The sequence below is a fragment of the Pygocentrus nattereri genome, chromosome 18, assembly GCF_015220715.1.
Source record: "Pygocentrus nattereri isolate fPygNat1 chromosome 18, fPygNat1.pri, whole genome shotgun sequence".
Taxonomy (NCBI): Eukaryota; Metazoa; Chordata; class Actinopteri; order Characiformes; family Serrasalmidae; genus Pygocentrus; species Pygocentrus nattereri.
Window position 1 is genome coordinate 16,637,631 of NC_051228.1, and position 25,297 is coordinate 16,662,927.

General features: G+C 42.5%; 1 protein-coding gene across 2 annotated transcripts; it reads left to right on the top strand.

The window, feature by feature from the left end:
• The first annotated feature begins 824 nt into the window (after nucleotides 1-824).
• Nucleotides 825-24,071, top strand: LOC108425167 (lysine-specific demethylase 2B). 2 transcript variants are annotated; one of them, XM_017693622.2, is made up of 21 exons: nucleotides 825-1,065; nucleotides 3,004-3,148; nucleotides 3,277-3,355; nucleotides 3,438-3,484; nucleotides 11,220-11,398; nucleotides 11,885-11,991; nucleotides 12,279-12,372; nucleotides 12,749-12,902; nucleotides 13,091-13,206; nucleotides 13,542-13,668; nucleotides 14,227-14,630; nucleotides 14,994-15,080; nucleotides 15,462-15,665; nucleotides 16,574-16,717; nucleotides 16,913-16,993; nucleotides 17,946-18,269; nucleotides 18,418-19,037; nucleotides 19,606-19,769; nucleotides 20,319-20,480; nucleotides 21,238-21,456; nucleotides 22,769-24,071. In XM_017693622.2, exons 1-21 carry the CDS (start codon nucleotides 997-999, stop codon nucleotides 22,948-22,950), a joined length of 3,708 nt encoding a protein of 1,235 aa, XP_017549111.1. In that variant the 5' UTR covers nucleotides 825-996; the 3' UTR covers nucleotides 22,951-24,071. The 2 variants fall into 2 exon arrangements, with proteins under 2 accessions (XP_017549111.1, XP_017549114.1); XM_017693625.2 differs by having other exon boundaries at nucleotides 17,949-18,269.
• Nucleotides 24,072-25,297: the final 1,226 nt, after the last annotated feature.

Here is a 25,297-nt window from a genome sequence, read left to right on the forward strand (position 1 = left end):
CATCAGGTTCGACTCCTAATGATCTCTAAGGGTCCTTTTTCAGCAGAGATAATAATTAAACACTTACAAAGATGGCTCTTTGGTAAAGACAATGGTTCTTTATAAGAAATAAGAACACTCAAAGAACGCTTTGCATGATTAAATGGTTCTCTGCATGGTGAAATGGTTCTTCAGATTGATGGAGAATGTGGTGGTTCTATATAGCACCAAAAAGGGTTCTGCTATTGTGATGGTGTTCAGCTTGTAACGATAGACGTCTTTTCAGAAAGGCTCTATATAGAACCATCTACAGCACATGTAAGCATGCAAAGTGTTCATGGTTCTATAGAACCATTTTCTTTAGAAAGAAACCCTTGAAGAACCATTTGCTTTTAAGGGGGAAGTCTATCAGTTTCTCAGAATCCCCTGTATAATTTAGTGTTTGACGGTGAGAAGTGGTTTGGTGTGAAATGGTTCAGATTTCTTTACATTGGTGGTGATAGGAACCAGGAGTCGCCGTGACTACAACACAAATATTTTATTGTTAATTTTGTTTACACTCCAAAACCACCAGTGAACCTACACGTGTTTTTTAGATGTGGTCGTCTGGTTCCTATCACCACCGTTGTGAACAATTCTGACGGAGCGTTTCACGCCAAACCGCTCTGAACGATTCTGTTTACATCTCAAACCGTTTAACTGTGGTTGAATTTTGAAAATTTTGTAGAGTTCCCCTTTACAATTAAGTTAGTGCACAAGAGGAGCGGATAGCAATATTAGGCAACAGTGCCTTCCTTACACTGTGGCCTGGTACAGACCCCCTTAAAGCGAAACGCGTGACGCAATGTTTTGGTTCGGCTAACCGTGACGTCACGGGCCACTACACGAAAAAAAAGATGGTTCCTGCCTAGCTAGTTCAGAGGGCTGTGTTTTGGTTTGGCAGTAGATCGGAGAGCTGGGGCGCCGTGATGGAGGTGATGGGGGTCTTCTCGGCTCTGCGGGGCTGAAGCAGCGGAGATGGTGGTGATGATGATGATGGTGATCATGATGATGATGGAGCCGTGTGAAGAGTCCGGCCGCAGGCTGGTCTGTATCTGCAGCATGCACGCGCACTTTACACGGGGGTGGGGGCACGAGAGAGTGTTAGTGTTGTTAATGGCCTGCATTTCACGAGACTTAAGCTGGCTTCCTATTCGAATTTTACCGTTCCAACTTAAGTGGTGCAGCAGTTACATTCTGGCGCTTGGGGCACCGTTTAAGGTGGAACGGGAACATACGAATAGGAGGCCAGCTCCAGCTTCGTGTCAGTGTTAGTGTTGCTAATGGCCGAGCAGTCTTTGGTGTGTTGTAGCCGCGTGCACGCTAACTAGCTCGCTTGCGCTGCTGCTGCATTCGGCTCGATGTAAACAAACGAGGACAGTCAGAAATCCATCCGCCGCCGCACAATCATACAAAGATACAGCGTATCCGCGCGAGACTGCAGCATGTTCCTGCATTCAAAAGTTGCAGATGAGCTCGACCTGTTTCTTTCCTCTCATGTTGTTTTTAATGTCTTGTGCACGCGGGCTGGGTTGTGCAAAAGGCACAAGGCCTGAATCAGTAACACAAACGTGCCTCAGCAGGCTGTAGTGTTAATGACCTCCACGTGCCTGAGCAAACTAGTATTAATATCAATATTTTTATGAAAATGATTTGTTCAGCTCTATGTGGTGAGTCTGAGGGGCTTTTAAATGTAAACTGAACCAAAGCCCTGCATGATGAAGTAGCTGAGATGTAAACAACGTTGTCTGGTTTCTAGAGAAACTTCACAGTGGTGATGATAGGAACCAGACGTCCACCTCTAAAAGCTCCCTCACAGAAAGTTATTACATGAAATGGTTATGGATTCACTGCCTGATATCTGAGACATTGTTTTATCATAGTTTTGAGAGCTCAAAATCCATTCATGGTGGAGGGAAGCATACTATGCAGGGTGTTACGAGGCAAAATAGTCCCCAAAGAAAACTTATTATTTCAGATTTTCCACTATCTTCCCAACATCGACATTCCACAGAAAACTCAGAAGACACATGTAGGGTCACTGATGGTGAATCACTATGTACATCTTAAACACACAGGGAATGCAGGGAATTTTGAGAAACTGTTGAACTTCCCCATTAAAGTTAATGCAGAACAGCTGGAGGTTGGAGAATTTGTGGTAGCGTTCTGTTTTTTTTTCTTTTGCCTATATTTGTGCCCTATCACCTAGAGCTGGACAATATGGCAAAAATGCATATATGTTACAAAATATTTTTTTTCTGACATTACCGTCAGTAACTGTGGGTCTGTTTATGTGTATTGACCATTACACACACTGTGCTGAACTACATCCAGTTAAACAGGACTAATTAGGCCCTTTTCTTGATCAAATAAGCAGTTGGAGAGTGTTTGAGTACTGCACACAATGTACTCAGAAAAGCACATGTCACATATCGTGATGTAATTGATTACGATAATAAATATTATCCAGCTCTACTATCATCTGGGCTAAATAATAAAATGTCTGTTTGTGCTGTAGTCATGGTGACCCCTGGTTCCTGTCACCTAGAGCTAGGCAATATGGCAGAAATGATTCTCAGTGTCACATTTATTTTTCTGTTTTCTGATAAGTTGGAACACACAAAGTAGTGCAACTTTTTAAAAGCACTGTCAGTAACTATGAGTCTGTTTGTTTGTTTTAATTAAACAGGGCTAATTAGGCCCTCTTTTTGAACAAATGAGCAGTTGGAAAGTTTTTGAGTTCTGACTATACACAGAAAAGCACATTGTGATGTGATTGATCACGATCATGATGAATATTTTCCAGCTCTATCACAACCACTTTAAAGAAATCTGAGTCTCTACAGTCAACCATTTCACACCAAGCCACTGATTTATGCAGGAATTTTGAAAAATTGGTGGAATTCCCCTTTAAATCACACTGCACTGCTTTTAATCTGCTCTTACCTGTCTCTGTTTTTAATGTATGTGTGTCTGTGCGCACAGCGCTCCGTCTGCAGGAGGATGTATGATGAAAATGAAGACTTATCTGATGTGGAAGACATTGTGAACATTCGAGGATTTGACCTGGAGGACAAACTGCAGAGTGATCGCTACAACAGCAGCTTCGTGCACTTTATGGAAGGCAAAGGTAAGAGTTTCCTGCAAGTTTAAAGACATGTCTGTTCCGTCAGCATGTGGAGGCTGTAAAGCTCCTCTCAACACATTTCTGCACCACTCTTTAAAATAAAACCCTATGATGCTGTAATTTATCTGTAGATTTCACCTACGAGTATGTCCAGAGAGAAGCACTGCGCACACCCCTGGTGTTTAAGTCCAAAGAGGGGCTGGGGATCAGGTAACCACCTCAACACCTGAGCAGAACTCCACACACTGAAGACCGAACATGCCTCTCAGACTGTGTTGTCACTTTATTTCAGGATGCCTGAGCCAGAGTTTACTGTGAGTGAAATTAAAGGACTGGTGGGTAAGTGTGCTGATTTCTTTTTGTTTGTTATCCTGTAGTTAACTTCAGATGTCCCCTTGATCACTACGCAAGGACTATATGGTGAAAATATGAAATATGCAGGAGGGAACCTTCAGGCTTGTAATATTTAGTTCATCTTGTCTCTAATAGAATCGTCAGTCTTGTTGTATTTAAACTCTAAGTGTTGTAGTAAAACTCTTATTTCACTGGTTAGTTTTTGTTGGAAGCAAAAATCCTCAAACCAATCAGTGCACAACAGAAAATACTCCAATCAGGATTGTTCTCTCTGTGGAATCTATGTACACAGTCAAGCTGCTCTCTCACTGGTTTGTACTTCAGTAGCTGCGCTAAGGGTCTTGCATGTCAGATTAACTACTAACGTCATTAGGGAGTATACCGCTCACACGTTGATTTACAATGACTGCAACCAAAACCAACACTCTAGCTCTTCTGCAGGTTCTTAATATGCCATTGACTGTGACTATGAGCCATAGTTGAGGCCCAATCCCATTTCTTATTTTTACCCCTACCCCTTGTTTTTAGTGTCAGCTTGCCCCTTGGAACTGAGTTACAGCATAGTGGTTGAAATCTTCCCCAAGAAATGGGACCCTCAAATAAAAAAGGACATTACTTCATTAACAGGCAACAAGTGCTGCTCTGTAGGCAATCCTGCCAGTCTGCAGTGATAGCAGAGCAGGGTAAAATTCAGCAAAAACTGCTGTTGGGCTTCAGTTACATTCAGGTCATCATAGGCCTTCAAAGAGGGGCAATTATTTCTTATTACCCACCACTAATTCTTCAGTGATATGAAGCTGAATTCAGTTATTCGTCAGCTTTTCATTCAGCAGCAGGTACCATTTAAGGTTGAATTGGAAATTTAGCTGGCTAGCTACCGAGACATCAGCATAATAGTGATAATTTTTTAATGCCCATAATGAGGAAAAGGACCATAACACACTGAAACTACATTAAACTTAGATAATACAATAGTTATTGTAATTCTTTTAACAGTGAAATTTCTCACTTTTGTGGGTTTCTTTGGTCGCTTTTTGCAGTGTGTCTCTGAAAAATTTCAGTTTGGAGGGCCATGTAGCCCAGACACTTCGTCCTACTCCTCTATCCCAACAAGAATTGGGACACCCTACATCTAGATGAGAACACACAAAATGGAGGGGAAGGGTTGAGTGGTAGGGGTGAAGGGTGGAATGGGACTAGTACTAAGAAGGTTTTGGTGAAGTCTTGGATCCACAACTTTTAAAATCCCAACAGATTATAAAAGCTTGGGCATCTCACACTATAAGACAGATTCTCTGCAGATTTTTCAGGTGAATGAAATATAGAGGTGTGCATTGACTTCACTTTCCCACTGGAATACGCCCCCTCAGTCGGCCTGAGTGGTAAAACATTCTGCAACCCGGCTGTGTTTTTCAGAGTAAACAACAAAGCTGGGAATGAAACAAGTGATTATCTGCTTGAATTAAAGGCAACTGGACTTGAGAAATATGTGAAACATAAATTCTTGTGGTCATCATGATTTTTAATGTTTATCTCTTCTGAGTAAAACTTCCAAATCTAGAAAGTTATCTGGCTAACTGTCTAAACACGCCTTTTGGAGTAACGTTACCTCCTTAAGGAAAGCTGCGTGTTTGGGGAGCTAACACTGCCTAAACATCTCTTTGTTTTTAAAACACAAAGCGCATCATCGTGGATATGTTTTAATAAATGCTGACAAAAGCCTTACAGATACATTAAATAAAATGAGAAGGAAGATGCTAAATATGGTACATAACTTAAGATATGAATTTACCCCAATATCTAGCAAAGCTGATACCAAAAGGCAGCTGCAGATCCACGTGTCACTAGGTGGGTGTGACCGCAAACTGTGACCTCACATGCGTGCCTTATATTTGGGGATTACACACTGCTCAAGTTTTAAATAGTTGCTAAACTGAACCAAATTCACTGAACTCACACTTCATGAACTTGCTTCTGCCTTAAAGTCAGCTCATTAAAAAGCTTCGCTCCACGCATTAGTGACTTTTCGCCATTTTTCTTTGTTTAAATAATGTATTTTCTTCTTTAGTGCTCTCAGTTTTCATTGGTTGTTGCAGGAATCCATTCATATTAGTTGTTGATCAGTTTACACTAGATTACATACAGAGTTGAGTAAAAAGAAATCAGACATTTGATAAACTAGAATTTGATAGACTGGTTTGAAACTCGATCAGGCGGCCAAAAATCTGAGTCTGCGACAAACTCACACGCAACTCGATTCTCTCTTCAACTGTCGACTCCAACTGATTAGAGCCAACCAACTCAGACTTGGACTGAGAATCAGGACTAAATTCAGGGTAAAGATTGTGTAGTTTATCATCTTCATCATAATCATAATCATCATCATCATCGTTGTCCTTAACCACTTAGTCCAAATAGGGTAGCGGTAGCAGTTGGGAGAGCAAAGAATCCCAGATGACCCCCCGCAGCTTCCTCCAGCTCATTCCCAGGGACCCCAAGCCGCTCTCAGGCCAACTTGGAGATGTAATCCCTCCAGTGTGTCCTTGAATGACTCCGGGGTCTCCGTAGGCCGTGCCTGGTACACTCCCACCGGGAGGCGTCCAGGGGGCATCTGAATCAGATGCCCGAACCACCTCAGCTGGCTCCCCTCAATGCGGAGGAGTAGCAGCTCTACTCCGAGCTCCTCCCAGATGGCCGAGCTCCTCACCCTATCGAATAGAGTGTAGCCCGCCACCCTGTGAAGAAAGCTCATTTCCGCTGCTTGTATTCGTGATCTCATTCTTTCGGTCATTACCCACAGCTCATGACCATAGGTAAGGGTTGGGATGTAGACCGACTGGTAAACGGAGAGCTTTGCCTTATGGCTCAGCTCCCTCTTCACTACTACAGTTCGGTATAGGCTGTCCCAGCCTGCAGCCGATCTCACGATCCCTCTTCCCATCACTCATGAACAAGACCCTGAGATACTTAAACTCCTCCACCTGGGGCAAGTCCTTTCCCCTTACCATCCTTTTCTGGGCTAAGACCATGAACTCAGATTTGGAGGTGCTAATCCACATACCAACCGCTTCACACTCAGCTGCAAACCGCTCCAGTGAGTGCTGGAGGCATCCATGTGATTCAACCAGAAGAACAATATTGTCTGCAAATAGCAGAGATGTCACCCTCTGGCCTCCACACATAATGCCCTACTGATCTCGGCTACGCCTTGACACCCTGTCCATGAATATCATGAACAGGAGTGGAGACAGGGCACAACCCTGCCCAACGCTAACACTGAAAGGGTCCGACTTAATGCTGAGTACAAGAAATACAACTCTCACTCTGGGAGAACAGAAATCGAATGGCCCGGAGTAGTGGCGCCGGTAACCCATACTCCTGGATGACCTCCCACAAGATATCTCGGGGAACCCAGTCGTAAGCCTTCTCCAAATCCAAAACACATGTAGACTGGGTTGGCAAACTCCCATGCCCCCTCAACAATCCCTGAGAGGGTGAAAAGCTGGTCTATTGTTCCACGGCCGGGACAGAATCCGCATTGTTCCTCCTCAATCTGAGGTTCAACTATCAGTCGGAGTCCTTTCCAGCACCTTGGCATAGACTTTCATAGGGAGGCTGAGCAGTGTGATACCCCGATAGTTGGCACACACCCTCTGGTTCCCTTTTTAAAAAATGGGGACCACCACCCCAGTCTGCAAGTCCAAGGGTACTGTTCCTGAGGTCCATGCAATATTGCAGAGGCACGTCAGCCACGACAGCCCCACAATATCCAGAGCCTTAAGCATCTCCGGACGAATCTCATCCACCCCCAGTGCCTTGCCACTGAAGAGCTTGTGAACTACTTCAGTGACCACCGCCAGGGAAATGGAGCCTGACACGCCAGAGGTCTCCAGCCCTGACTCCCGTGAGGGAGGCATATCTCCAGGATTAAGGACTTGTTCAAAGTGCTCCTTCCACCAACCGACAATATCCTCACTTGAAGTCAGAGTTTCTCCACCCTTGCCGAATACAGCTTGGGCGCTGCCACCCCGACCACTCCTGAGTCGCCGGATAGTTGTCCAGAACCTCCTTGAAGCCGACCAAAAGTCCTTTTCCATGGCTTTGCCAAACTCTTCCCACGTCCTGGATTTTGCTTCTGCCACCATTGCAGCTGCCACCTTTTTTGCCTATCGGTACTTCTCTGCTGAGTCGGGAGTCCTTTGGGCTGTCTAGTCCCTAAAGGCCTCTTTCTTCAGCTTGATGGCCTCCCTCACCACCAGTGTCCACCAGGAGGTTCTAGGGTTACCGCCCCGACAGGCATCCACGAACTTTTGGCCACAGCTACGCTTGGCAGCACAGTGGAGATTTTGAACAGGGTCTCCCAGAGGTGGGAGTTAAAATCATTCTGTTCTTGTGTTCGAACTTTGTTTTCCTTTTTTTGACAACCCATGCCTGGCACAGAAGTCCAATAACAATTCACCATTCAGGTTTAGATCGGGCAGGCTGTTCTTCCCAATCATGCCTCTCCAGTCATTGCCAACATGAGCATTGAAGTCCTCCAGTAAGACTATGGAGTCTGTAGGCGGGACCCTTTCCAGAACCCCACCTGAATACTGTGACCTGTTGTTTGGTGCATAAGCACACACAACAGTCAGAGTTTTCCTCTCAGCGAATTTAATTCGCATTGAGGCGGCCCTCTCGTCCACCTGGACAAACAACAACTGCACCATTTTTCATGGTGGGTTTTTGGATCGCGTTAGTCTGGTTCATCACTCCAGATCTGTTCGCCCTGGGAGAGACCCTACCAGGAGCATATTGCTCCCGACGACTTAGCTCTGAAGATCCCTAGACCACACAAGCCCTTCTGCCATGACAAGGCCCTGATCCAGGAAGGGTTGTGTAGTTTAGCACCAGCTTTATGTGTCAGGAATAAGATAAGAGTGGCGGACTCTTCAATGATCCTTCTGCATTCAGATACTGATTATATCACAGTGTTTACAGTGTTTTTAAACCAGGCTGGTATTCCACACGCAGCCTAAACTCTGATCTAATCATTTTCACTACAGTCATCACGGCAACATGTTAAGGACACGCTTTGATATCTGCAGAGAATTGCTTTAAAAAAATTATCAGTATGGTAGTTTATATGTGTCTAATGTTTTAGATGTGTGATGATGTGTATTGAACTCACCACCAGAGTTCAGGTGATGCTGAGCTTCTGAACTGAAACATCTGCATTGTGTTAATTTTGCTTTATTTATATCAGCTCCAATCCCAGAGGGAGAGATAATGAGGTGGTGATGAACCCGGGCTGTTCTGTGCTTTTACTGAGATTAGGTTATTTTATTATTTTAATTTTTCCACATTTTCAGTTAATGGCTCTGTCATAATTAGTGCTTTTAATGTTGCTTATTTTAGTTTGCAATTAGTTTTTGGTCATTTGTAAGACAACGTACGGATGTGTTGAAAACACATCAGCAAAGAAATCTCAGTTCATCTACAGCAGCATGTTCAGTGCTCATGCTTTCACATAATCAGACCTCATACAGTGGGGAGAACAAGTATTTGATACACTGCTGATTTTTCAGGTTTTCCCACTTGCAAAGCATGTAGAAGACTGTAATTTTTATCATAGGTACTCTTCAACTGTGAGTGATGGAATCTAAAACAAAAATCCAGGAAAATACATTGTATGATTTTTAAATAATTAATTTCCATTTTATTGTGTGAAATAAGTATTTGATACACCAGAAAAAGAAACTTAATATTTGGTACAGAAACCTTTGTTTGCAATTACAGAGATGAGACGTTTCCTGTAGTTCTTGACAAGGTTTGCACACACTGCAGCAGGGATTTTGGCCCACTCCTCCATACAGATCTCCTCCAGAGCCTTCAGGTTTCGTGGCTGTCGCTGGGCCACACGGACTTTAAGCTCCCTCCAAAGATTTTCTATTGGATTCAGGTCTGGAGACTGGCTAGGCCACTCCAGGACCTTAAGATGTTTCCTACGGAGCCACTCTTTAGTTGCCCTGGCTGTGTGTTTTGGGTCGTTATCATGCTGGAAGACCCAGCCACGACCCATCTTCAGTGCTCTTACTGAGGGAAGTGAGGGAGGTTGTTGGCCAAAATCTCACGATACATGGCCCCATCCATCCTTCCCACAATACGGTGCAGTCGTCCTGCCCCCTTTGCAGAAAAGCATCCCCAAAGAATGATGTTTCCAATGATGTTTGGGATGGTGTTCTTGGGGTTGTACTCATCATTCTTCTTCCTCCAAACATGACGAGTGGAGTTTAAACCAAAAAGTTCTATTTTTGTCTCATCAGACCACATGACCTTCTCCCATTCCTCCTCTGGATCATTCAGATGGTCATTTGCAAATTTCAGACGGGCTTTGACATGCGTTGGCTTGAGGAAGGGCACCTTGCGTGCACTGCAGGATTTTAATCCTTGACGGCGTAGAGTGTTACTGATTGTTTTCTTTGAGACTGTGGTCCCAGCTCTATTCAGGTCATTGACCAGGTCCTGCCGTGTAGTTCTGGGCTCATTCCTCACCTTTCTCAAGATCATTGATGCTCCACGAGGTGAGATCTTGCATGGCGCCCCAGACCGAGGGAGATTTTCTGTTATTTTGCATTTCTTCCATTTTCTAATAATTGCACCAACAGTTGTTGCCTTCTCACCAAGCTGCTTGCCTATTGTCCTGTAGCCCATCCCAGCCTTGTGCAGGTCTGCAATTTTATCCCTGATGTCCTTACACAGCTCTCTGGTCTTGGGCATTGTGGAGATGCTGGAGTCTGACTGATTGAGTGTGTGGACAGGTGTCTTTTATACAGGTAACGAGTTCAAACAGGTGCAGTTAATACAGGTAATGAGTGGAGAACAGGAGGGCTTCTTAAAGAAGAAGTAACATGTCTGTGAGAGCCAAAATTCTTACTGGTTGATAGATGATCAAATACTTATTTCACACAATAAAATGGAAATTAATTATTTAAAAATCATACAATGTATTTTTCTGGATTTTTGTTTTTGATTCCATCACTCACAGTTGAAGAGTACCTATGATAAAAATTACAGTCTTCTACATGCTTTGCAAGTGGGAAACCTGACAAATCAGCAGTGTATCAAATACTTGTTCTCCCCACTGTATAGCATCTCTAAGGAGCAAGTCAAAGTCAAGAGTCTCTGAGGAGGCAGTCAGAGACGAATCAAGAGTCTCTGAGGAGCAAGTCAAAGTTAAGAGTGTCCGAAGTGCGAGTCAGAGCTGGGTCTCTGAGGTCTGAGTTGAGTCTGATGCGTGAGTCGTAACAGTGTCGTAACTGAGAGGATCCAATAACTGTCAAACGAACACAAATGAAACGTATCAGATTTGGAACATTTTAATTCAAGATCATTTTTCCCCACAGAGAAAAGTTACATGGACTCACATCTTCATCATGCATCCTGATGAGGTAGATTAGTCTTTAAAGAGGAGAATCTCACTCACCTGTAAGAGGAGATGTTTTCACATTTACAGCAGATGTAGTGATAGCTACATTTCCTTATTTTAGTCAGTGTCCCTTTGATTCTAGAGAGCATTTCCTTTGTGACTCTTCTGTCTCACCACTAGAGGCACTCTGACCAAAATAAGGAAATGTAGCTATCAATACATTTGCTGCCAGTGCAGCCAGTCTCAAACACATTCTAAATGTTATATATATGTTGTTATTATAATAAGGACGTTTTTTGTGTTTGTGTGCAGGAAGCCGGCGGACAGTGGATGTGATGGATGTCAGCACTCAGAAGGGTTCGGAGATGAGCATGGCCCAGTTTGTTCGTTATTACGAGACTCCAGAGGAAGAGAGAGAGAAACTGTTCAATGTGATCAGTCTGGAGTTCAGCCACACCAAACTGGAAAACCTCATCCAGAGACCTGCTGTGGTACCTGCTGTATATTTTTAGTGAACGAAACATATTCTGATACATTCTGTGATTAAAAAAAGCTCCAGGTAACCTAAATCTGAGTCTTCCTTCTAATTAGGTTAATCTTGCTCATCTGGGCCCAAAATATACAAGGACAAAGTGTTTCAGTATAAAAACCTTCCCAGATTCTAATGAATGACCAATATATTTCACCATATTTCTCTCCTCTCGTGGTAAACTGGGCGGTCCTAATCTTGGGTAACACCTCCGTAAGCATTGCCCTGACCAATCACAAGGCTGTTTCTCTGGCCCATGCCCACACAGTTCTTATTTAGGTCTGATCAACATTTTTTTTCTTTTTTTTTCTTCATATTAATATCTTAAATTTTTCTTTCAAGCTTTCTTGGATGTTTAATAGAACACTGAATTTTAGGTTGGTTTGGTTTCTCCAAGTGGTTTTGCTGTAAGCACAGTGGATTAGAGGTGTGTGATGTGTGTTTTCAGGTGGACCTGGTGGACTGGGTGGACAACATGTGGCCACTCCATCTGAAACAGAGACAAACTGAAGCCACCAACGTCATCTCTGAGATGAAGTACCCTAAAGTCCAGAGGTATTTCCCGCAGCAGGAGGCAGCACTAGATTTTACTTTAATTCTGCTTTTCTCATATGCTCCGTCTCTCTCTCTCTCTCTCTCTCTCTCTCTCTCTCTCTCTCTCTCTCTCTCTCTCTCTCTCTCTCTCTCTCTCTCTCTCTCTCTCTCTCTCTCTCTCTCTCTCTCTCTCTCTCTCTCTCTTTCTCTCTCTCTTTCTCTCTTTCTCTCTTTCTCTCTTTCTTTCTTTCTTTCTTTCTTTCTTTCTTTCTTTCTTTCTTTCTCTTTCTCTTTCTCCCTCACTGTAGGTATTGTCTGATGAGTGTTAAAGGATGTTATACTGATTTTCACATCGACTTTGGTGGAACCTCAGTGTGGTACCACGTTTTTAAAGGAGGAAAGGTGAGTGTGGAATGTCCTGCCGTTTCAGATGTTCTGCTATAAATGCTCTAATGTTGTAATCGGTTAAAGCAGCATTATGCAGAGTTTACACCACTGTCATAAATACAAATCGCACTTTGAATGGCCCTCATGGACAGTTACAGCCAGGGTCGCAATGTGCAATCCCATTCCCCTTGATGTACACGTATTATGCAGTCGAATGGATACTACAGATTACATTGACGGTTTCAAAATGACTTAGAAGCTGTTATTTTAAGGTGAAATTGTTAAATAATGTTGCTTTAACATCCCCCTGTGCGCTCTCTCTCTCTCTCTCTCTCTCTCTCCATCTCTTTCTCTTTCTATCACTCTGTTGGTCTCTCTCTCCTTTCTGCAGGTGTTTTGGCTGATCCCTCCGTCGCCCAGTAATCTGGAGCTGTATGAGCAGTGGGTTTTATCAGGGAAGCAGAGTGATGTGTTTCTGGGTGATCAAGTAGAGGGCTGTGAACGCATCACACTCAAACAGGGCCACACCTTTTTCATCCCATCAGGTTAGTACTGAATACCACACATTACACACTTAAAACAGATATATAAAAGACAACACATTCTGTCTTTATCCAGACACACCAGTGTGTTCAGGTGGAGATGACACAGGATGTGTTGAATCAGAAAACAATATGACACAAAAAGGTTTAAAACAGGTAAGATAAGCAAGTGTGTGTGTTTGTGTGTGCAGGGTGGATCCATGCCGTTTATACTCCAGAGGATTCCCTAGTGTTTGGGGGGAATCTGCTCCACAGCTTCAACATCCCCATGCAGCTTCTCGTGTACGACATAGAGAACAGGACTAAAGTGAGAAGCTTTTAGCTTTTACCATTCAAAACATCACCTCTCTGTGATGATGGTATTGGTGGTGGTGATGCTGCTGGCGATAATAGTGGGGTGGTGGTGATAGTGATGGTAATGGTAGTGATAATGGGGATGGTGGTGATAATGGTAATGTGGTGTTGGTGGTACTGGTGGTGATGATGGAGGGGGTAATGGTTATGTGATAGTGATGATGGTGTTAGTAATAATAGACAGAGAAGTATAATAGTAATAAACAGAGTTCATTAAACATAGATAATGTCTGGATAAATAGATGAGTTCACTGAACTGGTGCTGAAGATTCTGTTTGTGCCTCTCAGGTTCACTCAAAGTTCCGCTATCCATTCTTCTATGAGATGTGTTGGTACGTGCTGGAGAGATACGTGCAGTGCCTGACCAAATGCTCCTACCTCAGCGAGGACTTCCAGAGAGAGGCCAGCCTGACCGGTGAGAGACAGAGAGAGACCAGAGCAGGGAGGGGATGAAACAGTGAAACAACTAATGACATTAACAGCATTTGGCAGATGCTCTTATCCAGATTGGCTTACAATTTGATCATTTTACACAGGTAAGGTAGTGTTGGGAGTCTTGCCCAAGGACTCTTATTGATATAGTATAGCTTACCCAGGCAGGGATTGAACCCCAGTCTACAGTGTAGAAGGCAGAGGTGTTACCCACTACACTATACTATACCAAATAATGAGGAGTGAATAAAAAAAGGTTGAGGAAGGAAATTAATTAGTGAGTTTATAAGGTTCTTGCTTTCATCCTCAGATGGATCCAGTATTTTTAATAAGTTTAATAAATACATCCATTCAGAGGTGCCACCTTCACTATTTGTATGTGTTTGTCACATTTTCTAATATTTAACTATAAACCTGTAGATTTGTTGTGTATTAAAATTTATAATTAATCAGGTGTGTCCAAACTTGAGGCTGGAACCTTGTGCGTTGCAGTGTGGGTAATGTAGTTCTATCAAGGCTAAAGCTTCGGTTTCCATTTCAGGTCCTATCTCTGACCTACGGGGAGACATGGATGAGTCCACTGAGACACAGGTGGACACTGAGCAGACAGTTCAGTACAACCCTAGCATCCACACTTCACACACTCTCAAACCGGTTAGTGACTCTGAGGACAGCACTGCATCTAGGCTACCAGACCATAAACCTGAGCTGGATGCCAAGCTGGTGTTGGACCTCAAACCTATGGTTGAATCTAAAACTGTTTTGGACCCTGTGGTGGACCCTAAACCCACAGTTGATGCTGCACAAGCCGGCTGGACGCACCTGACAGAGTTTGAGCTGAGTGGTCTGCAGGTGCTGGTGGAGAAGCTGGAGTCGCTGCCTGCAGGTAAACGCTGCATTCCAGATGGGATAGAAGATGCCCAGGCTCTGCTCCAACACATGAAGGTACCACTGATGTGTCTGTCTGATTGTCCAGTCTGTAATATGTCTGAACCAGAAGAGATCAACAGGCTTATCACAGCATAGTTTTGCATATCAGAATTATATCATAAATTAATCTGTTAACTATTAGTCTATCAGTTGACTCATCAAACTGTTCTGCTTGATTTCCTCTCCCTTTACCACCACCATTATTTAAAGTTCTGATTTCTTGTGTTATGAAGCATTAGAAGCCATATTGCCCCCCACACTTCCTGTAGTGTATTACAGTCTGTCGTAATGGCTGTGTGGATCATATGAACATTACAGAGCAATTTTTTAAAAACAAAACAATAGAAGTCATATAGCTATGTGTTTGTGTGAGAGTAGGTGCTCCTAAAGGAACACGCAGATGATGACCCCAAGCTGGCCATTACAGGGAGGCCTGTTGTTTGTTGGCCAAAGAAATCCATCAAGGTAACACTGAAAGTTATGCAGCCTGTTAAATCATCCACACCTTCTTTTTTGCTTTATTCATCCAGGGAATTTATATACTGACAATTATTTGATTAATACAAATACTGGCTTGGATTCAGTATTTTCATAGATAATTCAGCCCAGAAATCCAGTTTAGGTAAAATGAAAAATGATGAAATGATTCCACAGTGCAGATATTTAAATTATTTTAAAGTAGCTTTAAGAAATCAGAATTTGATCTGGATTAAAATGGCCAGTGCTGATCTATTTAAACAAACATCTGATACTAATCTTTCAGACTAAATTAGTGAATATATATGTGTTTGCATTTAAATAATATTGTCCTGTTTTAATGTTCCTATTTTCTGTGTTTGTATGCAGCCGCGAACTCCAGCTCGTCCCCGAGCGCGCGTGGCGCCGTGCGGATCTCGCAGCCCATCTGCGCGGCGCAGACGAACGCGATGCAGGCGGTGTGAGGCGTGTGTGCGGACGGAGTGCGGTCAGTGCCACTTTTGTAAGGACATGAGAAAGTTCGGTGGTCCGGGCCGCATGAAACAGACTTGCATCCTGAGACAGTGCATTGCTGTGAGTGCTGTGTATATATACATACACACACATACACACATATACACACGCATACACACGCGCACACACACACACACACACACACACACACACACACACACACACACACCCTACATAATGAAATATAACGAAAAAATCTTGCAATTAAATATTTTCTTAAATCTATGTGTGACACAATTATTGGCACCCTAGAAATTCTTAGGAAGTATATACTGAAGTATATTCCCATTAATATTTTCTGTTTTAAAGTTCATGTGAGAGATCAGGAACACTTAAATGTTTGCCCATGACTTTATTCCCACAATTATGCCGATTAAAAAAAATGTTTCCTGCTAAGATTCAGTCATTGTGCTTTGAATGAAGGTTAGATTTTTGTTATGATTTTAAATGACAGATCATTATATTTTTACAGCCTGTTTTGCTCCTGTTTACCAGAGATGCCAATATTTATGGAGGGGGCAGTAAATAAATTGGTACACAAACTGTCTGCAAGAAATATAAGATGTGCAATATGAGAAAAGTACAGTGAAGTACTGAAGTAGAAAGGTGTGTAAAGCTGAAGGAGTGAACAGAGTAAATATATAGTTATATAATATAATAATGTGCATATGTGCACTGATTACAGTAGATGATCTGATTCAGAAGGATTATGCAAGGACATATACAATGACATATACAACGATTTATATACAAATTTGTTCACCAAACTAATACTTCATGATCAATTATGAATCAATAAATATGCAGCAGAACATTTACAAAATGTGATTCCAGTGGTCCAGCTGTGTTACTACAGCCGTCAGCCTGTAGAGTAGCAGTAACTGCACAGCTAACGTTCCATAAGAACAAATGAAGCTGGAGAGCAGAAACACCTTTACCTGTTCACCTTCTGTGTATGTGTGTTACAGCCTGTGCTGCCTCACACGGCGGTGTGTGCGGTGTGTGGGGAGGCAGGGAAGGAGGACACGGTGGAGGAGGAGCAGGAGATGTTTAGGCTGATGCTGATGGAGTGCTCCATCTGTAATGAAATCATTCACCCAGGATGCTTGAAGGTCAGATCACATCACACGTAATGCTGGACAGAACTTTAACCTCAGTACAGATGAGAGAAAGTAACTCACAGCTGAAATAGAGAACTGATTTGTGTTAAATGGGCAGAACAAATAGGAGTGGATGCTGTAGTGGATGAATGTGCTGTGTTCTGTTACAGTTTTGTTTGTTTCTGAGTTTCTCTGTGTTGTGTGCAGGAAGTGGGCGGGGTGGTGAATGAGGAGCTGCCCAACTGTTGGGAGTGTCCTAAATGCAGCCAGGCTGGAAAGGCTGGGAAAGTAAGCAGCGCAGAACTGGCCACAGTCCTGACCGTAGTGCTGACTGCAGAACTAACCTCAGTCTTGACCAGTGTGGACTACAGCCTTAACCACAGAGCTAGCCTCAGTACTGACTGCAGGACTGATCACAGTCCTGATCAGTCTGGACTACAGTCTTAACTATAGAACTAGACATAGAACTGACCACAGCACTGATCACAGAGCTGACCACTGAACGACCACATTTCTGACCAGTCTTAACCACAGGACTGACCACAGTGCCAACCAGTCCAGACTACAGTCTTAACCGCAGAACTAACTGCAGAACTGATCACAGGCCTGACTACAGAACTAACTGTGGTCCTGACCACAGAAATTGACCACACAATTCACCACAAAACTGACCGCAGTCCTGACTGTAGAACTGTCCATAGAACTGACTGCAGAGCTGACCACAGAACAGATCACAGTCCTAACCACAGACCTGTCCACAGTCCTGAGTGCAGAGCTGACCATAATCCTGTTCACAGAACTGAACGCAGAACTAACCACAGTCCTGACTGGAAAGCTGACTGCAGAGCCGACCATGAAATAGACTGCAGAGCTGACAACAAACCTACTGTAACTACTGTAGAACTGATCACGGTCCTGATTACAGACCTTACCAAAGAACTGACTGCAGACCCTCACAACATTTGCTTTATTAACTTATTCTCTCTCTGCATTTTAATCTACAGCTGACTTCTGTGTCAGTTAGATAACAAAAGTGTTCTGTACTTTTAGCCTCAATTAAACCTCAGTCAATAACTGCTGATTAACTGGCTGCTTATTACTGTTTTATTAAGTTACAAGTCAGTAACAAGGCTGAATAAAGCATTTTGCAACACCTTATTTTTGTATTACATGATCAATCTTGTGCTTGATAACAGGCATAATAAGAATTAGCTAATGTGTTGTAATAATCTCTTTAAAGCAGAAGAGGGGTCCGGGGTTTAAATTTGCCCCCACCCTTCCGGGTTCTCTACACAAGCCACGACCCCCCACGGACCCACCGGACAAACAGGACATAAACAAAACCACAGAACTTCCCTCCGTTGACCTGTCAGCCCTGAATCAGAAAACGGAGCCAGAAGACATGCCCATCACCAAGCCTGAGGATTCCACTGAGAAACCCCTCCCCTCTCTGGGGGTGGCACCTGTACTAAAGTCCAAAGCGGAGGAGGAGGAGGAGGAGGAGGAGACTGTGCACAAGAAGAGGAAGTGCTGTATGGACTCAGAGCCGGAGCCCAGCAGAAAGGTCTGCTGACCGATTCATTCACTCCAAAACACTCACAAACTCACGTTCACTCTGTTTCAGTAGATAATGTTGGACCGGTCACTCAGGAACATTAGCATGCTATAAGGATTTTAATAGAGCTGAATTTGTGCTGTCTGTGATCCCTCAGAAGATCTCGAACGTTCTGAACCCTGAAATGCTGCACGCTGTGAAGAGAGAGAGCAAGGAGGAGGAGAAGGGCAATGAAGATGAGCAGAGGCCTAAAGAGGAGGACGGAGAGGATGAAAAGCCAGTACATCAAACATCCACTCTCCCAAACAAGACGTCAGCTTTGCATGAAAATGGCCAAACACGTAGAGTGTCAGGCGGTGACAAACAGGTGAAGAGCCAATTAAAATGGCTCAGGAGCCAATGGCTGAAGCAGAAGATTCTGAAAGGCGAGGGGAGACAGGCCAATCAGAACGGAACGCTACCCACCAACTTGGAAAGCCATGACGATGGAGGTGGTTACCTAGGCGACTGGCTAGGAACCCGGGAGGAACTGGAGAAGGAGGAGCCTCTGGCGAGGAAGACTCTGCCTCCAGCTGCTGCCCAACACCTGCCCAAATGTGCGCAAGTGGAACGCCACGTCATCAGACCGCTGCCCATCAGTCCCCCACCGGACCGCCTACCGCTAAATAATGGACAGAGCCACGTGATTGGCAGAGAGGAGTGGATGGGCGTGTTCAGTCACCTGCAGCACAATGAGCTGTGTGTGTGCATGCAAGTCTGCAAGACCTGGAACCGGTGGTAAGTGAAAAATAACATTTAAAGCGATAGTTAAGAGAAGAATCACATTCCCCCAGATTCTCCCTAATGTCTTTACTACCTGTAAACATGGACTGAAGAACAGTAGCAGCCATGAATTTTGGCTATAAAGGTCTATTAGAGACTACTGAAGAACTCCACATGACTGAAAAAGAAATTGCAATAGTTAAGCAGTTAGCATTATGCTAATTGGTGCGGTATAAGCTCCTATTACCTGTTAGCTAAATTAGCCTTGTAGCTCCAGTGTTAAAACTAAAGAAGCTTCAGACATGAAACATGTATCAGCTGACCATAATTTTGGGGTGGGACGTTGAATTGTGTAATTTCAATTTTCACTGGACTATTTGTTTTAAGTGGAACTGCCCACCTAATGTTAATGGTTGATTTAAATACGATGAATTGTAATAGGACTTGAGCTGTTCGGATTCTGATACGCAAGCTGAAGTACTAGTAATTTTCAGTCTGCTCTTGCTCTCTCTCTTTCCCTGTCTCTCTATTTGTCTGTCTCGGTCTCTTTTTCACCTTCCCTGTCTCTCTCTCTTTCTCTCAGGTGCTGTGATAAAAGGCTGTGGAGCAGGATTGACCTGAACCACTGTAAGTCCATCACCCCCCTCATGCTTAGTGGTATAATCCGCAGACAGCCGCTCTCTCTTGACCTCAGCTGGACCAACATCTCTAAGAAACAGCTCAGCTGGCTCATTAACCGGCTTCCAGGTGGGTACAATATAATTAGTACATATATTGCACTTTACTTTTAACATCATTCATTATACTGTGCTGCACTATACTATAACACCACTCACTGTACTGCAGTATACTATAACATCATGCACTGTACTGCACTATACTGTATAACACCACTCACTGTATTAACATCACCCACTATAGTGCACTATAACACTACCTACTGTATTGTAACACCACCAACTATACCGCACTATAGCACCACTCACTATACTGCACAATATTATAACACCTACCACTATAACGCACTATACTGTAATATCCCTCACTATATTGCACTGTACTATTTAACAACATACAAAATTCACTATACTATACTAGAGCATCATTCAGTAATTGTTTTGTACTGCACTGTACTGTAACACTACTCACTGTACTATAATACCACTCACAGTACTGATCTATGTTCTATATTGTGCTACACTCTTGACAGTGCTCACTGTAGTGCAGTGCACTCTTAACACCAATCACTGTACTGAGCAGTGTGTGATGGTGAAGGGCAGTAATTGTGTGTTGTAGGTTTGCGGAAGCTGCAGTTAGCTGGTTGTTCCTGGGCTGCTGTTTCTACCCTCTGCTCTTCTGCCTGCCCACCTCTGCTAAAGCTGGACCTGCAGTGGGTGGAGGGGCTGAAGGACCAACAGATCACTGACCTACTGTCACCACCTTCAGACTACAGACCAGGTTATATTTATATACTGTACACATATTCTCCCTCTGTCTGTTTGTTTCTCTCTCCTCCTCCTACAATTACTGGATGAATCTTTTTTAGTTCCAGCTGTTCAAAGATTTTGATCTAGGCAGATCCCATTTCTTTATATTTAAAGTCCAGTCAATAAGTAGCTAAACACTGCCCTCTTGTGGAGGAACTGCGTTTTCAAGGGTTTGCGATTTCAACAATTTTTCAAAAAATTCCCCCATAATTCAGTGTGTTGCATGCAAATACAGTGATTGAGTGGTTTAGTGTGAAATGGTTCAGATTTCTTTACACAAACATTTTATTTGCTATCCAAAACCACCAGTGAACCTACATGTCTTCTGAGTTTTATATGGAATGTTGATGACGGGGTGGGAGGGAATAGTGGAAACTTATTTCCGATTTTTCTTTGGGGGCTATTTTGCCTCACCGCATACTGCATACTATGTATCCATCCACAATGAATGGGGTTTAAGGGCAAAATATTCTCAAAACTGTCATTAAACAATGTCTCAGACATCAGGCAGTGTAATTTTATTTATTAACTTTCTGTGGGGGAGCGTTTAGAGATGGACGTCTAGTTCCTATCACCACCACTGTAAACATTTCTAATTCAGATTTTGTATGTGGCTGAACCTGATCTTCACTGAACCAACCAACCAGTCAGTCACTTAAACTGTTATGGCCATGCACCTCTTCAGTGAAGCGCTGAATTACATCTGCTTCCGTTCTGCTGGTCTGCAGGTCAGCTGGACTGCAGCAGTAAGTTGAGTAATATACAAGAGCTGAGTCTGGCTGGTCTGGACATCACTGACCACTCCCTCCGCCTCATCATCAAACACCTGCCCTCACTGACCCGGCTGGACCTCAGCTACTGTAGCCACATCACTGACCACAGCATCAACATCATCACTGCCGCCGGAACCAGCAGCAGAGACACGCTGACACACATCAACCTGTCAGGCAAGTACACACTGAGCTCTATACAGATTATTCTTCATGTGTTCTCTGTAACTGGACTCACAGTGGTTAGGATGTGTTGTTCATATGCACACCAGTAATTCAGTCAGTATTGTGTTTCAGCAATTATTCAATTATTCAAGGGGTCATTGAAACTTAATTTCGATCATTTTAGGCCCATTTATAAGAAATCTGATAACAAGAGCCAGATAGAGCAGGGGTGTCAAACTCAACCAATTAAAGGGCCATATTAAAAAAAATCCCAACAAATCCGTAGGCCAGCTGTGTATTTATTTTATTTTTAATTAACATTTTGTCATGACCTGAACTGGCCATTGTTTATTCAAAATATGCCAAAGCTGCAACAACAAAATAAGCAGTGAATACTTAAACCATTCAAAAATAATTTAAAATAAAAAACAAATCATTTTATTTGAAACAATAGACTACATCACCTACAGATATCTGTTAAATCTCTTTAAATGTCCCTTGGAAGCATGTCTATTAAACCTGCCTATTTGCCTGAACTCGCTGCCTGCCATCTTTTCTTTTTGTGGTGTAACCCTGTCCTATAGATTGTTACTGGGGACAGAGGGTTGGAGTGCACATTATGTGGAAGTGCATGCTGGGGATTGTAGTGCAGCTAATGGTAAAATAGGCTAATATTAATAGAAAATAATTTTGAGGATAGGATTATGCCACAGGCCTGACTTGACCTGTACTTGACACATGGAGATAGAGAACAGTTGCGGATACAGCAGCATTTAGCACAGCACCCACAAGACAGCAACAAAACACTTTTGGAGCGACACTGAAACCAGTTACATGCCTGACAAAATAAAGAATCTATAAAGTCTTACTTTACCCACTATTTATCCACTAATTGAGCCTGTAGCAGTTAGCCCCGCCCACTCTCACTGAAGTTATAAGGAGTGTTTCAGACCTGGAGGCACAGCCAATCAGAACAGCCAGTGTAATTGTAAGAGATGAAGAGAGGTGATCACGTAGAAATCACATATGACTGTTTTTGGTAAATGAAAGTAAACAAATGTCATAAGCTGCCATTTAAATGCAAGTAATTGCAAAACTTAATATCTGACCTTATTTCTTCACTGATTGATGCATGTTGTACTTTGAATGGAGTAATAACATTTTTGGTACATAGAAAGTAGGATATGGACTCTTTTAATGATGTTGAGATCTAAAGTATAATTGCTTAAATTGTGTTTCTAAGACAGTTGAAGTTGGATAATGTATATGAACTTATGTCCAAAACAGAAATAATGAATATTGTTTTGAATGTTTCTGTCCACAGTGTGTCACAGGGTGACTGACCTGTCTCTGATGTATTTCAAACGCTGTGGCAGCATCAGCTCCATCGACCTGCGCTCCTGCAGTCAGGTGACCCGCCAGGCCTGCGAGAGGTTCATTGCCGAGATGTCCGTCAGCGTCCAGTTCACGCTGACCGACGACAAACTGCTGACCAAAGTCAGCTAGCCTTCACTGAGGGCAGCTACACAGGACAGACCACAGGACGTTTCATTTCTCAGTGTGGGTTCCTTTGTGCTTGTCCTGCGATGGAAAAGTTGTCGTCCACTTTGTTTACTTGATGCAGATTTTGTCTTAATCCTTGCAGTAAAACACAAAAGCACATTTTCTTTTACCATGAAACATCTTTCCTTAGTGAGACTTTATTTTCTTGTTTATGACAAACACAACAAAGTGCTTTGTGTTTTGAGGCGAGGATCATCATTGAAAAGTAATTTTTGTATCAGAAAGTATTTTCATTTTTTTCCCCAAATGTGCACTTTTAAATGCACTCCTGAGCAGTAGTACTCACCTGCAAAGTCTGTAAAGTTTACTTTTTCCTCACGGTTACGTTTAATGCAGATTTCTATACTTACAGCAGTAGCAGCTTACTGTTAGTCTCTTATATTGTTCCTTTAAGATAAGATCTAGATATCTGAGTTACAGTTAAATAATCTGTTCTATATAACTGTATCAATATGTCAGCTCTGTTGTGTATATCTGGGAGGAAAAAAAAACATTTGCACAGTTTGACCTGAATAAATAGTTATTTTCCTACACTGACTAATCTATATTTTTTTTAACCAAGATTTCTTCAGATTGAGTGTTTAAGATGTAAACAGAGTCATTCAGAGTGGTTTGGTGTGAAATGACTGAATGTAGAGATTTCTTTACAGTGGTGATAGGAACCAAGGCCAGATGGCCAGATTGCGTCTATAGTTTCTGGCCCAAATTTTCAAAACCCACCCATTTCAATGCATGAAAAATGCCTAAAAAGTAAACATCAGAAACTGTCCCAAGGTCATTTCAACTACTTTTCAAATTTCAGTAAAGCAGTTTATTAATTTGATATCCTTTCATAAAATCTACCAAAATAATGACACATCAGTCCATTTTTTTCCCTCTGGCCAAAGTACTTTTTCTCCTAACCAGTCCAACTAAAATTTGTCTATTCTGGCAGCGCTGGTTGTAATGTCTACACAAATATATCCATTTTCTTTACTATTCAAAACCACCAGTGAATGTACACATTTTCTGAGTTTTATATGGAATGTTGATGATAATTAATAAAGGTAGTGGGAAATTTGAAAGAATAAGTTTTCTTTGCCTCATCACACCTGCATGTATTCCTATGCCATGAATAGATTTTAAGGCCAAAATCTCAAGTGTTGTAAAATAAGAGTCTTACATCTTATCCCTTTATGCAGAAATTGGAAAATGAATGAATGAAGCCTGGATTGGTCCATGTTTATAGGTCTTAGTGTGTCATACACAGCCAGAAGCCACATAATCAGGCTAGTTTAGCTTTCGTTAGCTGGCTAGCTACAATAGCCTCATACCTCCTGTGCTGAATCTAAAGAAACAAACTTCACACACCAAACGCGTCTCGTCTGATCGACTACATTTGTGGTAAAAGAGAAGATTTTTTTGCTAAAGTAATTATTTTAAAGGTTGTTAGTTTTACTCACTGAGTGAGGTTCATTCCTCACAGTGTGTGAGCGTATACTCTGTAACGTTACTAGCGCGCTGATCATAGCACTTCAGCACACTCCACTTTCTGAAAGCTCTCAGGAAAACAGCTCATATCAGAGTGACATTTCAAACGGACTCGGTGGGAATATTTCAGAGAGCTCAGTTAGGACTGAACTCTCTGACATTTAGCTTATCTTTGAGCAGAACCCAAACTCATACAGACCTTTACTGTAAACACATAAACCAGGAATTTAGCATTCAGACACTCAAGCTTATAGAACATTATTATTTTTAGTAATGGTAGTTAATACAGCAAGAAATCTAATTTGCACATTTTCCACTTACCCTAAAGGTAGTCAATCAGCAGCAGCAGCATCTTGAGTTCTGAATTTTGTCTGTACTGTAGTCCCTGCTTATGGAAAACAATGTGCCATACAATGTTAACACAAAATCAAGCTAATTACATTAGCCTTGTAGCTCCGGTGCTAACTACAGCCAACGTAGCTAGCAGTGCTAACTTGGCATTTGTGTGAATTGCGTATCACTTGCAGAAGTCGGAGAGCATTTATTTGATCATTTATTTATACTTTTTAATTATGGATTTTCAGGAGATATTTCTGGGAAGATCAGATAATAAGATAATGCTATAAAAGGTGTGTTACATTTGAACTGGGAAGTCAATTTCCCAGTAGGAAGTTTCAACTGCAACCCCCAACAAGTCAGATTTCCTAATCAGAAACTATAAAATCCAAGCTCAAAATTCAAGATGCCACATCAACAGTAGTAAAAGCTGTAGTATTACACTGTTATTTTAGCAAGTCTGTTTATGTCTAATTAAATCAGC

What these genes read in the sequence shown, in the direction of transcription:
- LOC108425167 (XM_017693622.2), top strand. Translation starts at nt 997, where the DNA reads ATGGTGGTGATGATGATGATGGTGATCATGATGATGATGGAGCCGTGT. An exon ending in GCACTTTATGGAAGGCAAAG is followed by an intron (nt 3,149 to 3,276) that starts GTAAGAGTTTCC and finishes ATTTATCTGTAG; the next exon opens with ATTTCACCTACGAGTATGTC. An exon ending in AAAGAGGGGCTGGGGATCAG is followed by an intron (nt 3,356 to 3,437) that starts GTAACCACCTCA and finishes ACTTTATTTCAG; the next exon opens with GATGCCTGAGCCAGAGTTTA.